This window comes from Vulpes vulpes, chromosome 13 (assembly GCF_048418805.1).
Source record: "Vulpes vulpes isolate BD-2025 chromosome 13, VulVul3, whole genome shotgun sequence".
Classification (NCBI taxonomy): domain Eukaryota; kingdom Metazoa; phylum Chordata; class Mammalia; order Carnivora; family Canidae; genus Vulpes; species Vulpes vulpes.
This window is the reverse complement of record NC_132792.1, coordinates 63139660-63153984: the sequence shown is the minus strand read 5'-3', so window position 1 is coordinate 63153984 and position 14325 is coordinate 63139660. Positions and strand designations below refer to the sequence as shown.

Sequence of the window (14325 nt, the reverse complement as noted above, 5' to 3'; positions counted from 1 at the left end):
AACATTTAAGGTCCAAACATACACACTGCCAACCATTTTCTTAAGACCTTAAAATTCTGAAGATACACATTGTATACTTTCACATATCTTTACAAACAACATATACACAATGTGAAAAGAAATTAAACGTAAAATGAGCTATTTCTTAAAGTCCTGAAAACACTAACGTATGTATATAATAAAAATAGCCAAAACATAACAACAACAACAAAAATACCATATTATCTGTCTCTGGTACAGTCACTAGCATTATAACCAAATCTGCTTCTAATTTCACAATTTGTCTTTAGTTATGAAGAATTATATACATAATTTAATGAGAAAATAGGAGCAAGAAAGTAACAGGAGACTTTTTAGTAATACGACAGAAAACAGAGCTGACCATATCAGGATAATAACCCACTTTAACTAGGAAGACTGCTAAAGAAAAATATATACCAAAAAGTAATGTTGGATATAGCTTTAGAAGAATACTGACATTTCTTAATCTTATAATAGCCTAAGTGGAGATATTATCTAAGAATAAAATCAGATATTAACTATACCCATGGTTTTCTTCATAATATTGTAGAATACTCCGCCCTGCTGGAACATGTGAGGAAGACCCTTTGCATAAGACCATACATCTTCTCCTATAAAATAAAAACAGATATAGAATCAGCAACAAACAAAAGAGTTCAACCCAGGGTTGCTTAATGATAACCTCAAGCAGAGACTGCAAGGTAGATGACTTAAATGAGTGATGCAGTTTAGTATAACATAAAGAGACAATATGGAGTGATGGGACTATCTGGTAAACTAGAGAATCCATGGTCCATCTAAAGGTGGCAGCCACTGCCAAGTGCGATATATCATAGGAGAGTGTAGGCCCAATGTTTTAAGATCCTATGGCTTTTCAGAAGCCAGAAACCTAGGTTTTTCATGTGAATTCTCCAAATTTTCAATGTAGGAACTAACTGAAAATTGTTTTTAAAACTGTGAGTCGATACTGTGCATATTAAAATGTCTCTGAAGACTCAATCCAACTCAAAGGAAAAGTAGTTCACAACCTTGAACTAGACCAACAGAGAAGGTTATGGAAAGGTATTTATGTTTAACCAGTAGAATACAGATTTGTGTATTCTATCTATAGTTATGTTAAAACCAAATGAAAATAAATGGAAAAGTCTAGGAAGAAAAGTAAATAGGTAGACTGAAGATAAGTAATGTTGTATTGTGTTGTTCCGAAGTGGACTTTTTAAAATAGAAATTTAGGGGGAAACGCCTTGTTGAAGAAATTTAGAATAACCTTTAGAAGTCTACAAAATGCCCACAAGCAAACGACCATTTCACAAAAACATTTTTTTAAGAACATCCTTAGAGGGACGTCTGGGTGGCTCAGTGGTTGAGCATCTGCCTTTGGCTCAGGGCGTGATCCTGGGGCCTCGGAATTGAGTCCTGCATCGGGCTCCCTGCATGGAGCCTGCTTCTCCCTTTGCCTATGTCTCTACCTCTCTCTGTGTGTCTCTCATGAATAAATAAATAAAATCTTTAAAAAAAAAAAAAAAAAAGAACATCCTTTGACAGTAACTTTCAATAAGGAGTTTCAAATAAAAAGTTAAGAATGATAATCACTGTTCAAAAAGTTAATGAAGAACAGATAGAACATAAAAATTAGTGACTTTTGAGGGTGCCTGGATAGTGTAGTCAGTTAGACATCTGACTCGGGTTTTGGCTCAGGTCATGATCTCAGCATTGTGGGGTCAAGCTCCGTCGTCAGGCTCCATGCTCGGTGTGAAGCCTGCCTAGGATTCTCTCTTTCCCTCCACCCCCTACCCTCTCCCAAACATAAATAAATCTTTAAAATAAAATTAGTTATTTTTAGTTTGTGGAATGTTTTTGTTTCTTTATATTTCACTATTTTCTAATAGTATAATAATGAAATAATTTTCTTATTTCTAATAATATATATATGTACTACATTTACAATCAGGACTTTTTAAATCTTAACAAAGAAAGGCTAATTTTCATTTTTCCTACTAGAATATTATACGGACTCTGAGCTTTGAATGGAGGTTACTAGTGATGTGGCTTAATCATTATGTACATGCAATCTCTTAGAGCTCTAGCCCCTTCCCACATTTATAAACAGAAATATGAATTTGCATGGCACTTGGCTAGAATTACTCAGTACATCAGTTTAAAGACTACAGATTTTAAAAGCCTTGGCACTTAAAGTTTCAGTTAGCTAAAACATTTACTTACACATAAACACTTTATTCACTAATGATATAGTATTACCAGAATATGGCTAAATTGAAGGGCAGGCACACAAATTTAATTTTAAATTTTGAATATTAATAAAAGCCTCCAAATACAAAATGTTAACAATTTATAGAAAGTTCTAATTGATGAACTTATCATTAAACTTCATTTGGATAAATTATTTCTATGGCAATAACCTTTCATTTAGTTATTATCAATGTTACCATAAATGTACTAAGTATTTTATAAAATACTCAGTATATAATTTATTTGGAAAACATAAAAATTATATGGTAGCACTTAATTTTTTTTGGTAAAAGTCTGAATAGGTCTCAAAATAGTGAATTCTCCAGAACTGACCACCATTAAATATTAGTAAAAAAATGACATTCCTTAGTGTTTTACATACCTTACTATTCCTTATTTAAGCAAGCAGAATTCTAAGAACTCTAATGGAGTGTTTATGAACCTTGTTTTCATTCTGTCCCCTTAAGAAGCCCTTTTACACATTTTCCTAAGCTGCCTACCTGCATGGCATTTGAATACTACAGATATACTGCTTATATGTTTATATGTACTGCAGTATATCAGTTTTATTCATTAAAGATTTTGTTTACCCTCTCCCTCTTGAAAGTACCAAACATCACCTCCCTTCAGAGCAATATGTGGCCCCACTGAGTATGTATACTCTGTTGCTTTAAGGAAAGGATAAATAAATCAAAACCTCTATTTTCTACCCAGCTTTGAACAGGCATTTTACAGTTTCATTTTCTCGTCACAAGTAAGCCCTATTTTACTGAAAAGAAAACTCAAGAGTTTAAGCAATTCTCCTAAGATCAAACAGCTTGTAAGTGGCAGAGCCAGGATTTAAATCCTGTGTATCATTCTAAAACTTAATACTTCCCTTTCCACTGATGTTAAACCTCTACCACAGATCAAATTGTTTTACAACAAATTTGACAAAACTATCCAGTCTTTTCTTATAGAAATCCATGGCACCAAACAACTGGTGGGGAGGAAAAAATAGATAAATTATTTCCTTTGGTATACAAATGCTTCCACTAAGTCATGTTTGTTGGTAAAAGAACCAAGAAAAGAGATCAGGAAGCAGGAATTATGACACTCTGCACAAGTGCCCCATCAGCATCATATGGCTTTATACTGCACTTGCCTCCATCAATTCTACAACTGCCCTGGTTCAGGCTGTCTCCTGCCTACAATACTGCCTCCTAACTAGTTTTCCCTCCAATCCTGTTCTCAAATCCCTCCTCCTTCCGAGTTATACATGGAATGGTTCCCCAAAATCATAAAGTCAAAAAAAAAAAGCTTCTTTTTTATGGCAGATCAAGGCACCCTAAGAGTCATCCTTGCGTTCTCTTATCTCACATCTCCACTGTACCCTAACTTGAGTTTTACAAAGCAGTAACACCAAACTCATCTTGTTCCCAAAGGTCAATAATTGCTATATATTCTTTAAAACTCCATTTAGGCATCACTTCCTCGGATTCTTCAGAGTAGCAGGTAGGTAGGTACCCTCCTTGCTAGTCCTATGCATATGAGCACCACAGCCCTCATCACACTGCGGGTTAATTTTCTGCTTCCCCTTCTCGACTAGCTTCTCAAAGTTAGGAAAAGGTCAAGGGTCTAACTGACTTTCTATTCCCAGGGCCAGACACAGTGCTGGGTAGAGAGTAGCACTCAACAATCATTGAATGAATGCATATGAATGAACAGTATAAGCGAGGTTTTTCCTTTTAACAAAGGGAAAGACTTTTAGTTACAAACTTCCAGTTTTCAAACAAATAAGTCATGGGGATGTAATGTACAGCATGGTGACTATGGTTAATAATACTATATGTTTGAAAGTTACTAAGAGAATAGATCTTACAAAAAAAGGAAAGAAGTATTTTTCTACTATTCCATTAGAAAGCAAACTCTTTGAGAATAGGAATAGCTTGGTAAAGCATCTAGGAAATATTATATTAACTCTTATTTTTATTAGTCAATTAATTTTACTTTATAATTCATCTTTCTTCACAGTAAACAATAAAATATTTATATTCAACACAGTATGTGTATTGTCATGTTGTCACAGATGGCAAGATCTCTTCTCTGGCTAAGTAATGAAATGAAATCTTTTTAGGGGCACCTGGCTGGCTCAGTTGGAAGAGAACAAGACTCTTGATCTTGGGGTCATGAGTTTGAACCCCGCACTGGGTGTAGAGATTACTAAACAAATACACTTAGAAAAAAGAAATATATTTTTAAAGACTCCCTGCAAGATGCTTAAAATAAAATCTGAAGTACCTATGATCATAAAATAAACTGACCAAAATATAAATTTAAACTAGGAACATGCAACTGTTTCTACTAGAAATAATTCTAAAGCTATTCATTAGCTGAAATAATTGTTGCCATCTCTCCAACCTTCCTACAGATCCTCCCATCTAAAAATGTAGCTACCTCATCAATAGTCAAAACCATTTCTAAGAAAGGCATGTCTGTTTCTCTCCTTAGACTGAATCCCTGAAGAGTATCCAGTACCTATGACTTTTAGCATCATTAGCATTAAAAGATGTATTTATCATATACATGCACACAAACCTGTGTGTAAATGTTTACACATACATACAGTCTGATTTTCTCTAGGAAGTAAAAATGTTAAAGACAACTAACATATTCTTTGAATATTTAAAAATATTAGCTTATAATTAAAAAAATATGAAGGAATATAAAAGGTGTCAAAGTAGCTGAGTACATAAAGGAACAGAATCAATGTTTAACTTAATCTTCAAAGTATGATAGTAAAAAAACAAAACAAAAAAAAAACAAAGTATGATAGTATAAATTCATGTATAATATACATTTATCTGAAGATGTATCTATATGCACCTTTTAGGAAAATAAAAAATATATAAAAATCAAGTAAGTTTCTCAATTCCTTCACCTTTGTAGTGAAGTGAGGTAAATATCACAAGTGGCTCAATTCTGTTAAAGCAACTCCAAACTGACAGATTCTGTTTTTTGCAAATTTGTCTTATCTCTTGAAAAAGAAAATTAACTAGAAACTTATTGCAATATAATACTATGAAAAAAGAAATTAGCCTAGAATTTATGATGGATGATACACCATCTGTCATGCCTACCACACAGAAAATCCACCAAAAAATGATCTAAGAGAAAATTTAATAACATATTTTGTAATGCCAGAGTCAGTTAGTCACATATAAATAATGAAGATAATAGTCTGCAAAAATTGTTCAATAACCTCCAAGTAGTCTGGATAAAGCAGATTAAAATGTGAATTACTACAGGTAGAACATTATTTCATTTTAAACTATCATCTAGGGGATCCCTGGGTGGCGCAGCGGTTTGGCGCCTGCCTTTGGCCCAGGGCACGATCCTGGAGACCCGGGATCGAATCCCACGTCAGGCTCCCGGTGCATGGAGCCTGCTTCTCCCTCTGCCTATGTCTCTGCCTCTCTCTCTCTCTCTCTCTCTCTCTGTGTCTATCATAAATAAATAAAAATTAAAAAATAAATAAATAAATAAACTATCATCTATATTCACAGTGACTATGTCCATGAATGTTCACACTGAGCAAAAGACTGACGCATCTGTTGATATAAATAATAATTATAATGCCCTCAGTTGAGATCCTGCAGGTAAGTTTACAGAAGGCAAGGACTGTGTCTCATTCATTTTTATATCTCCAGCACAATCTCTAGCTCATAGCAAAACACTCATTTTGCAGAAAAAAATTTGCATTCATCCATTCAGCAAGCATTTATTTGGCACCTAGTAAGTGCCAAGCCATGTACTAACTGATAAAGTATTCATCAGTGAATAAAACAGGCTACCATCTCTGCCTTTGTGTAGTTTATAATACAGTGGGGTAAGCAAATTAATTACTACCAACAAATAAGATAACAAAACAAAAACTTGTAAGAGGGTATGAGAGAAATGAACAGGGTACAATGCTAGAGGCGATCTACTTCAAGCAGTTAGCGAGGGTCTCTCAAACCCTTGGATAATGGTCAGGAGAAAGCCTCTTTAAGGTGGTATTTAAGCCTAAACTAAATGAGAAGCAGCCAGCTATTCAAAGAGCAAAAGGCTTCATGAACTCTTCCAAACTAACCTATCAGTAGCTTAATTCATATCTGGTAATTCACAAAGTAATTTCTGCATTTTGAAATTTGCAATTTTCTAAATAAGCACTGCATTTTCCATTTTCCAGCCCTCTCCAACTAAATATCAATAGTTCCCCAGCACTCTTTACATAGGTTGTTATATGCATGTGTGTGCATGTCTGTGTGTATCTAAATATCTCCCCAAATTGACATTTTTATCAACACATCACTTTTATTAAGAATATCTCTTCTAGGGGCACTGGGTGGGTCAGTCAGTTGGGTGTTCCACTCTTTATTTTGGCTGAGGTCATGGTCTCGAGGTCATGGGATTGAGCCCTTCATTGGGGTCTGTGCTGGACATGGAGTCTGCTTGGATTCGTTCTCCCTCTCCCTCTGTCCCCCTCCCCAATTCGTATTTCTCTCTCTCAAAAAAAAAAAAAAAAAAAAAAAGAAAAAAAAAGATTATCTTCTACATAATTCAAATACAGTTATAAGAAAATTGGAGGTAAAAAAAAAAAGTTTAATAGAGGGATTACAGGCCTAGCACTCTTAGTACTTTATAACAAAAAATCTCTCTATTGCTACAGTATGAAATTAATAAAATACTCTTTTTATGCTCAAATTTTGTGTTAGGAATAGAAGATTTAAAGATATGTGTGGATTTATAGGGCAGTTAACATAAATGTTAGAGGCAAAGATGGAAGGAATTGTAACAGGAAGACATCACCTTGTTGAACTCATTGCAGTCCACAGTCTAGCATTCAGATATTTAGGTCCAAAAACCTCAAACTAAACTCAAGAAGTGACTAATTATAAACCAGAATATATTTTACTAATTTTCATTATAAAATATATTATTATGCTGACCAGACTTAGAGTACTGATCATAATCTCACCTTTGCCAATTTATTTATCTACAATGGAGAACACAACCTTCTAGGTGTATGAAATCTTCATCTGCACTCTCAGCTGTACATTAATACTTATATCAGAAAGTTAAATGAGTGTTCAGAAAATGAATATAGAATCACTAAAGGAATACAGTTCTTTCAGCCAGGCTATGGTAAGGACTGATGAAATATTCCTACCCCTAGAGATTACCGTTCTAGTTACCAGAATTTTCATGAACCCCGGATGATGTATCTTTTCCCTTTGTACAGCAGTGTATAAACAGTGCCAAATTCTGCTTTTCAACTTTTTCAATGTTCAATGCTGACCATCCATTCCATTTCTGCTGACACAGACTTTCTTTAGACATGTAATGTCATCTATTTAATCCAATCAAAAACATTTCAAAGTGCCTACAATCTGCTGTGCACTATACTAGGAACTGAGCATCCAAGGTTAGACAAGAGATGAGCCACATCCTCAAAAGTTAATCTTCGATTGAGGAAGACCTTCTCTTTCCTATTTTTTGACCTGGAGGATAGTCAGTTTTTAAAATACCTTCTGCATATATCTAATTTTATCCATTCTCTGCTGATGTTATTTAATTCCCAAAGTTCTGGGAGTATTTTATTGTTGCCCTATGTACCAACTACAAAGGGTATTTTATAGAGAAGAGGCTACTAAAGTATTAGGGAGTTAAGCAGCTTGCCTGAATCACTATGTTAATAAGTACTGGAGCCAAGATTCAAATTCTAGGCCTTTCTGACTCCAAAGATCACACAATCTTTCCTCTTTTTAATGCAGTCTCTAAGAAACTAAAAACTCTTAGAGACAGAAATACACAAAGTAACTAGTACATTTCTTGACATATACCCCAATTTGATGGCTACATCTGCCAAAATAAAACCAGCAATATCAATATCAAGTTACAAACGTGTACAGGTCTTTTAGAGCCAAATTTAACAAGCCAGGAATAAATAATCTTCATTTTGGTAGGTCAAGGCCCAATTCACTGACATTTACTACTGTTAAAAGAGATAATCAAAACCCAGACCACTTTTCCAGTTAAAACCTCTAATCTCAGCAAAAATAAGGCTCTTCTAATATGTAATATAAATTTTAATTCTACCTTAAGCCTTAGTAAAGCATATTAAGAGTGATTTTAAAAACAAAGATTAAGCAAATGAAAATAATGTTAAAAGTGCACCATTGGATCATATCCCAAAATCATCTAAAGCTTTAGATTATATATTTGGTTGATATTTTTAATTTATGCTGAATTATTAAAAAGAAATGCTTCCTAAGCATTTACCTCTGTTTCTTGTATTTCTCATGAGTTATAATAGTTACAATTGATGGCAGAGAGTCACTACGCAAGAAAATTACTTAAGCAGAAATCCTAATTACAAATAAAAATGTGATGAACTTCTGGAAAGGAAGAACAGGAAATGGAGGACAGAGACTATTAGGTGGGAGTGCAGTGAGAATATAAACACCAGAAACTGCAATTCATCAAACAGGAAGTCCTGAAATCACATGACATGCAGGAAAAGAAAATTTAAAAATAAATGAAAAAGGGACAAAGTGGGCAGACTCAATAGAGAGCCCAGGGAGGAAAACATTTTAAAAGGTTTTAAATAGATATATATCATAAGTCTATTAAAAAATTACAGTAAGTTATAGTTAAATAATCTGGTGACAGTTAAGGGACTACTTTCACTTTCTTAGTTATGTTGTCCTAAACATTTACTCAATAGAGAATCATGCTAACATATATCCATTAACTGTAAAAACAAAAACAAAACAAAAAACCTGAAAAAAATAATCTCCTAAAATACATATATAATCAAAGAGTTTTTACGATGACCAGACTTTTTCACGAAGACAACAGAAAAACTCAGCGCCATTATAATCACAATTAAGAAATACTATCTAGATTAAAATGATCTTACCCATCAATGTTGCTAAAAGACACAAGGAGTACATTTCTTTGTCAGCTTGCTCCTGAAGTTCCTTAGATAGTTTACCAGTAACAGCAATCTCTTCTTGTTTCACAGTGTGGGCCGAGTGTGCTGCAGCAGACTGACCACCTTCTGCTTTACTTTTCAGAATCTCTATTGAAATTCTGTCACCATGCTGTAAAGGAACTGGCTCCTTTTCCATTCCTGCCTGGGGTGGCATTAACTCTTTAGGAGGAAAGCCATATCGAATACACTGTAAATATGGAGGAATGTTAAATTCTCTGGCTATGCTTTCCTGAAGTTCAAAAAAGGTTGTTGAAGACTTAAGTGTAACCATGGACTGTCGTCCATCATTAGTTGTTATTCGGATCTTTTTCTCCTTAGAAGTTGTTGGTGAATAGGGAGCCTTGGTAGGGGTAGCAGGTGCAGAGGATGGACCATCACGAATGGTACTAGGTGAAACAGTCCTGGGCTGCCCTTTTTGTTCTTGTTTTAACTTCTCTGTTTTCCGTTTCTGCATTACAGCAGCCTGTTCCGTAATATTCTGTTGAATAGTTCTTTCAGTTTTACTCATGTTTAACTCCTCCTTGTGCAAAGTTTTTGTTTTCTGTCCGGTAAGAATAATTTTAGTTGGGAGCTGAGACTCCGACTCTTGTCCTTGTACATCTCCAACTCTTTGGGCATGAGCACCATCTATATTTACAGGAGTATAATCATCAGGATTCTTTTTGGCAGTCTGATGCAATATAGTGTGGACAACTTTCTGAACTAGGATTTCACTCCCAAATTCACCTGGAAAGTGCTTGGTAACAAGTTTCATTGCAACATCATAAACATTACTATTCAAAGATGGATCACTTTCATACTGGAACCAATATACTGTTTCTCTGACCACTCTTCCACCCCATTCCAAAGTAATAGGAAAAGCTTCTGGTAGATTGTCATACTCTTTACCATCCCAAAAATGTTTGAATCCACAACCACATTTGCCACCAGTGGACCTAGAATTAGTTCTGTCCCCATCCAAATATACAATAGACCCATCTCCTCTGACCCTTCGCACTGATGTGCCATGGCACCAATTACAAGCTGTCAGGTTACTCAATCCATAGTCTGGTACCAGAACATCTTTCACTGAATCATATGAGCAAACTAAATTGTTCAAGGGAAAGCTATAATTTTTGTCAGGCCTCAGCTGTCCATGAGTACTTTTTGCCAGGTTATACAGTTTCCCTCCTGGAGCCAACCACTCTGGAGGAACATGAAGTTCAGAAAGGGCACCACAGAGCAAACATTTGTGAAGGCGATTATCCATTACTGCTTTCTTAGCAGCTGCTGTGACTTCTTCAGGCTGAACTCCTATCACCCCGGTCCTCCTGTAGAAATACTGATGGACATCAGCAACCAAACTAGGATGGATACCATGTTTGTCCATGAAAACTTCTTCCATAGCAGCAACAAGCCTAAGTAAGTATTTATCCTGCAAACTTCTGTCTCCTCCAATAACACAACCACCATCCTCCTCAAGTTTAATGTACTTTTTAATAAGGTCCTGAGGCACACCCCACGCTTTAGGCAGCAAATTCATAGGCAATTTGGGCAAAGCAGCCCCTTTTATGCCTACCAAGGGGATATAATGGTTTCTACCAGAGCTACTCCATGCAATACAGATTGGTTTGTTCAAATGGCCATCTCTCCCTGTGCACTTCTCTGCAGGGATGAGCCCAGGCAGAAAGGTAGCTGAATAATCACCAGAGCTCCTCATGCCACTGAGAGAATCTAGCAGAATAATAGGGCGATGTAATACATTGGCAAGACCAAATATGTGGATGTTCCTCAAGCCCAAAGGAACACCCTCAGGTGGTACAAACAAAGGGTCACACTCGTTGATGATGTCCTCCCATTCAGCGGCATCAATGAAGTCATGGAACAGGGCTTGATACTGGGCCAGGTGCTGCTGAAAGTGTTGTTTAAGATTCTCTCTCAAGGCATGCCAGAAGAGCTCCCGGCCTACTAGAGCCCGGGACACAGCATGCACCAAGCAGTGTCCATCCCCGTCCACGTGAACTGGAATGAGGCATTCCTGGCTTTTATTGGCCCGCTTGATGTCCTCAAGAGTGTCATGCAAATACAGGAGGCTTCCGGAGCGGTCCTTGCCATAGCCCACCGTGTTAACATGCTCTGGTTCGATGAGGAAGGCGCGGTCACCTAGTAAAGCGCAATCGAACAGTTCACCCTGGTTCATGTCCCGGAGAAGCTTAGCCCTGCCTGTCTGTTTATCCATTCCATAGCGAGCTAATATGGGCGACAACAATTTGCAGTGGTAGTTAGAAAGGCCCATCACCTTTACCAGTTCCGTGTTCTTCTTGGGTGCCCCTGTCACCCCGAGCAGAGCGTTCCGCAGCAGGTTGTGTAGCACTACGTCCGGGTCGGTCACCTCCTCCACCCCCAGCAGCTGTTGCTGCTCGTGCCGCTGTCCGCACTCGGTACACTCGATGCTGACAGAACCGGAGGCCGGGAAGAACAGACGCGCCTGGCACTTGGGATCCGGGCAGCTCCCGGAGAGGATTCTCCGGTCTCTCCGTTTCGAGAGCCCCCCCGGAGGAGCCGCCGCCGCCAGGGACGGCGGAGTCTGCGGAGCCTCAGGGGGAGGAGGTGGCGGCGGCAGCGGAGGCGGCGGCGGCGGCTGAGACATACCTCTCGGCTCTCGTGTCTCGCTCCGCGTCCCAAGCGACCCTCAAAGGCTCATAGCCCAGACCCCCACCAGCCCGACTCTCTCTAGTCCAGGCCCCGGGCGAATCACTTTCCTTTCCCTACCAGCTCCTCCTCCTCCTCCTAAGCGAAGGCGGAAGCGCCGGACGTTGTTTCTCTTCTTACTTCTCCACTGCCGTAGCCGTTGCCCCGAACGTAACGGCCACCACCCTACCCAGCACTCACACTCACTCACTCTCGCTCTCTCTCTCTCCCCTCAGACACACAGACATACACGCCCTCATTGAGAGTGCGCAGGCGCAGCTGCCGCTCTGCCCTCTGGGAATTAGAGTCTTGCAGACTCTCTCCCGGTCGTTGAGTGCTAGGATCTCGGATCCAGAAAGAACTACAAATACCGTGAGGCCAAGAGGTTCGGCACCCGCGGAGAGGAGGAAGAGGAAGGCAATAGGGAGGGGGGCAGAAAGAAAGATAGTCACTCACGTTGCCTGCCGGGAGTTGTAGTTTTAACTGGATCTCCTTTGTCGTCTTCCCGATTCTGGGGCGCAAGCAAAAGAGAACGAGAGACCACATTTCCTAGGATGCTCTGCGGTGCGTTTAGCCTCACTTCCCCCTTAGGCGGAGAGAAGGCTACAGGGAAGCTTGGTAAAAACAGAATTAAAGGGAATGGGTGTCGGAAGCGGAGGGTCTGAAGTTCACGACTCCTAGAAGGGGAGGGGAATGAAAGGCTCTCAGTGAAGAAGGTACAGTAAATAAATGTCCAGCGATATGGCGGGCTGGGAAGTTGAATGAAAGGTCTAATCTAGACTGGAGGTCGTAGAAGAAACGGGGAAAACAATGAATTGATTCTCTGAGTGTTTCTTAAGGTCTTTTTTTTTTGCCACACTTCTCTGTTCTCATTCCTACTTCCATCCCAAACCACTGAGATGCCTAAATCCCCTTTTCTGCCTTTTTTTTCCCCCTCTCTGCTGAGGGTCACTGAGGCGCCATTTGTTTCCTAGTTCCTTGTGCGTCTTTACAGTTTACAAATGACAATACCTTGGGTACGTATAGAGTCATATATACATACAGGTCCTTTTCACTAGATACAGTTTGCTCCTTCTGGTCCTCTCCAGCTATCAATTATTAAGTTATTAATATATTTCTGTCTCAGCTTTTACATACACGCCGTCATTTGATCTTCATAATAACCTTGTTAGAAAACACGTCCAGAAGGGAAATTACTTCCTCAGGTTCACACAGCCAGTAAGTGACGGTTAGGCATTCAGACGGTTAGGATTCAGATCAATCCTTACCCATTTTACAGACAGGAACATAGGCAGGAAAAGTTAGGCCCAATTTTATATAAAATAATAACTTCCCATTACTATTGCTTTATAATTTACATAATAAGTTCGCGTATGTCATTTCATTCTCCCACCAGTCCCATCTGGTAATATGTTACCAGATATTGTTGATTGCATTTACAGTTATGGAAACAGACTAGGAGCTAAGTATCTTGCCCAAGGTCAAATCATCAGTGTATTTCAGAACCAGAGAGTGCTTTTTACACTAGTTTCTACAAAAGAAAAGAGCTGTTAAGCTCAGACCTTTTGTTAGGCCTCTGAGTCTCATAGTGACTCAAGAAGTGGTAAAGATGTTTATCCTTAAGGCAGCAGAGCTTTATTTTATTGTTTACTTGGAAACTGTCTCTTCATGCAAAACACATTGATACGTTCATAGAAAGCCAGTATTGTTTTAGTTATTATTGTACAGTCAGCCCCTTTCACTTATTCTGGAAATTCTTGCCTTCTGAAACCTTAGATAAGTGAACTGTCTCAAAATTTCTGAAACATTTGGCACAAAATAGATACATCAGAGCAGTCCATGAGGTCATTTGAGTCTTCTGCAGCTGCCAAGGGAATTGTTTACCTTATTAGGTTTTTTGAGTAAATAGAATTTGATGCTTTGAAATGAACCATCTGTAAGACACTCCTAAAGGGTATTAGAACTGACTTTCACCCTGATTATTGTCTACAGTTTTCTTCAGAAGTGATAGGTTTGAAAGGGAAATTCTTCAAATGTTATTTTCTCACCCAATTCTTCCTGGTTCATGCAAAAATGATGTTACCTTCATACAAGATAGATAATGTTACTTATCTTGAAGGAGATAATTTTCAATAAAGTTTTTTGTAATGCATGCAGGAAAAGTTGTTTGTTTATATTCTGACCAATGTTACTTATCTTGAAGGAGATAATTTTCAATAAAGTTTTTCGTAATGCATGCAGGAAAAGTTGTTTGTTTATATTCTGACTGTGGTTTCGTGGTAACCACATATGTGATAGAACTGGTTTTTAATTGAGTGTTTATAAGTTGAGAAATTGAATGTGCCCATTAAGTGGAAATTATTGTC

At 38.0% G+C, this 14325-nt stretch overlaps 2 protein-coding genes across 2 annotated transcripts in view; one reads left to right on the top strand and one right to left on the bottom strand.

Annotated features, from left to right (window-relative positions):
* VCPIP1 (valosin containing protein interacting protein 1) overlaps positions 1–12306 on the bottom strand; it is a 28282-nt gene extending 15976 nt beyond the window's left edge. Inside the window, exons 1-2 of the mRNA XM_026012142.2 lie at positions 9215–12306; positions 546–632 (exon numbers count right to left, since the gene is read on the bottom strand). Of these exons, the coding sequence (XP_025867927.1) occupies positions 546–632; positions 9215–11918 (2791 nt within the window). The 5' untranslated portion in view covers positions 11919–12306. The remainder of the gene's footprint in view (positions 1–545; positions 633–9214) is intronic.
* Positions 12307–12582: 276 nt separating this feature from the next.
* Positions 12583–14325, top strand: part of SGK3 (serum/glucocorticoid regulated kinase family member 3) — a 171929-nt gene continuing 170186 nt past the window's right edge. Inside the window, exon 1 of the mRNA XM_026012168.2 lies at positions 12583–12675. The gene's annotated coding sequence lies outside the window, so the exon portion shown is untranslated. The remainder of the gene's footprint in view (positions 12676–14325) is intronic.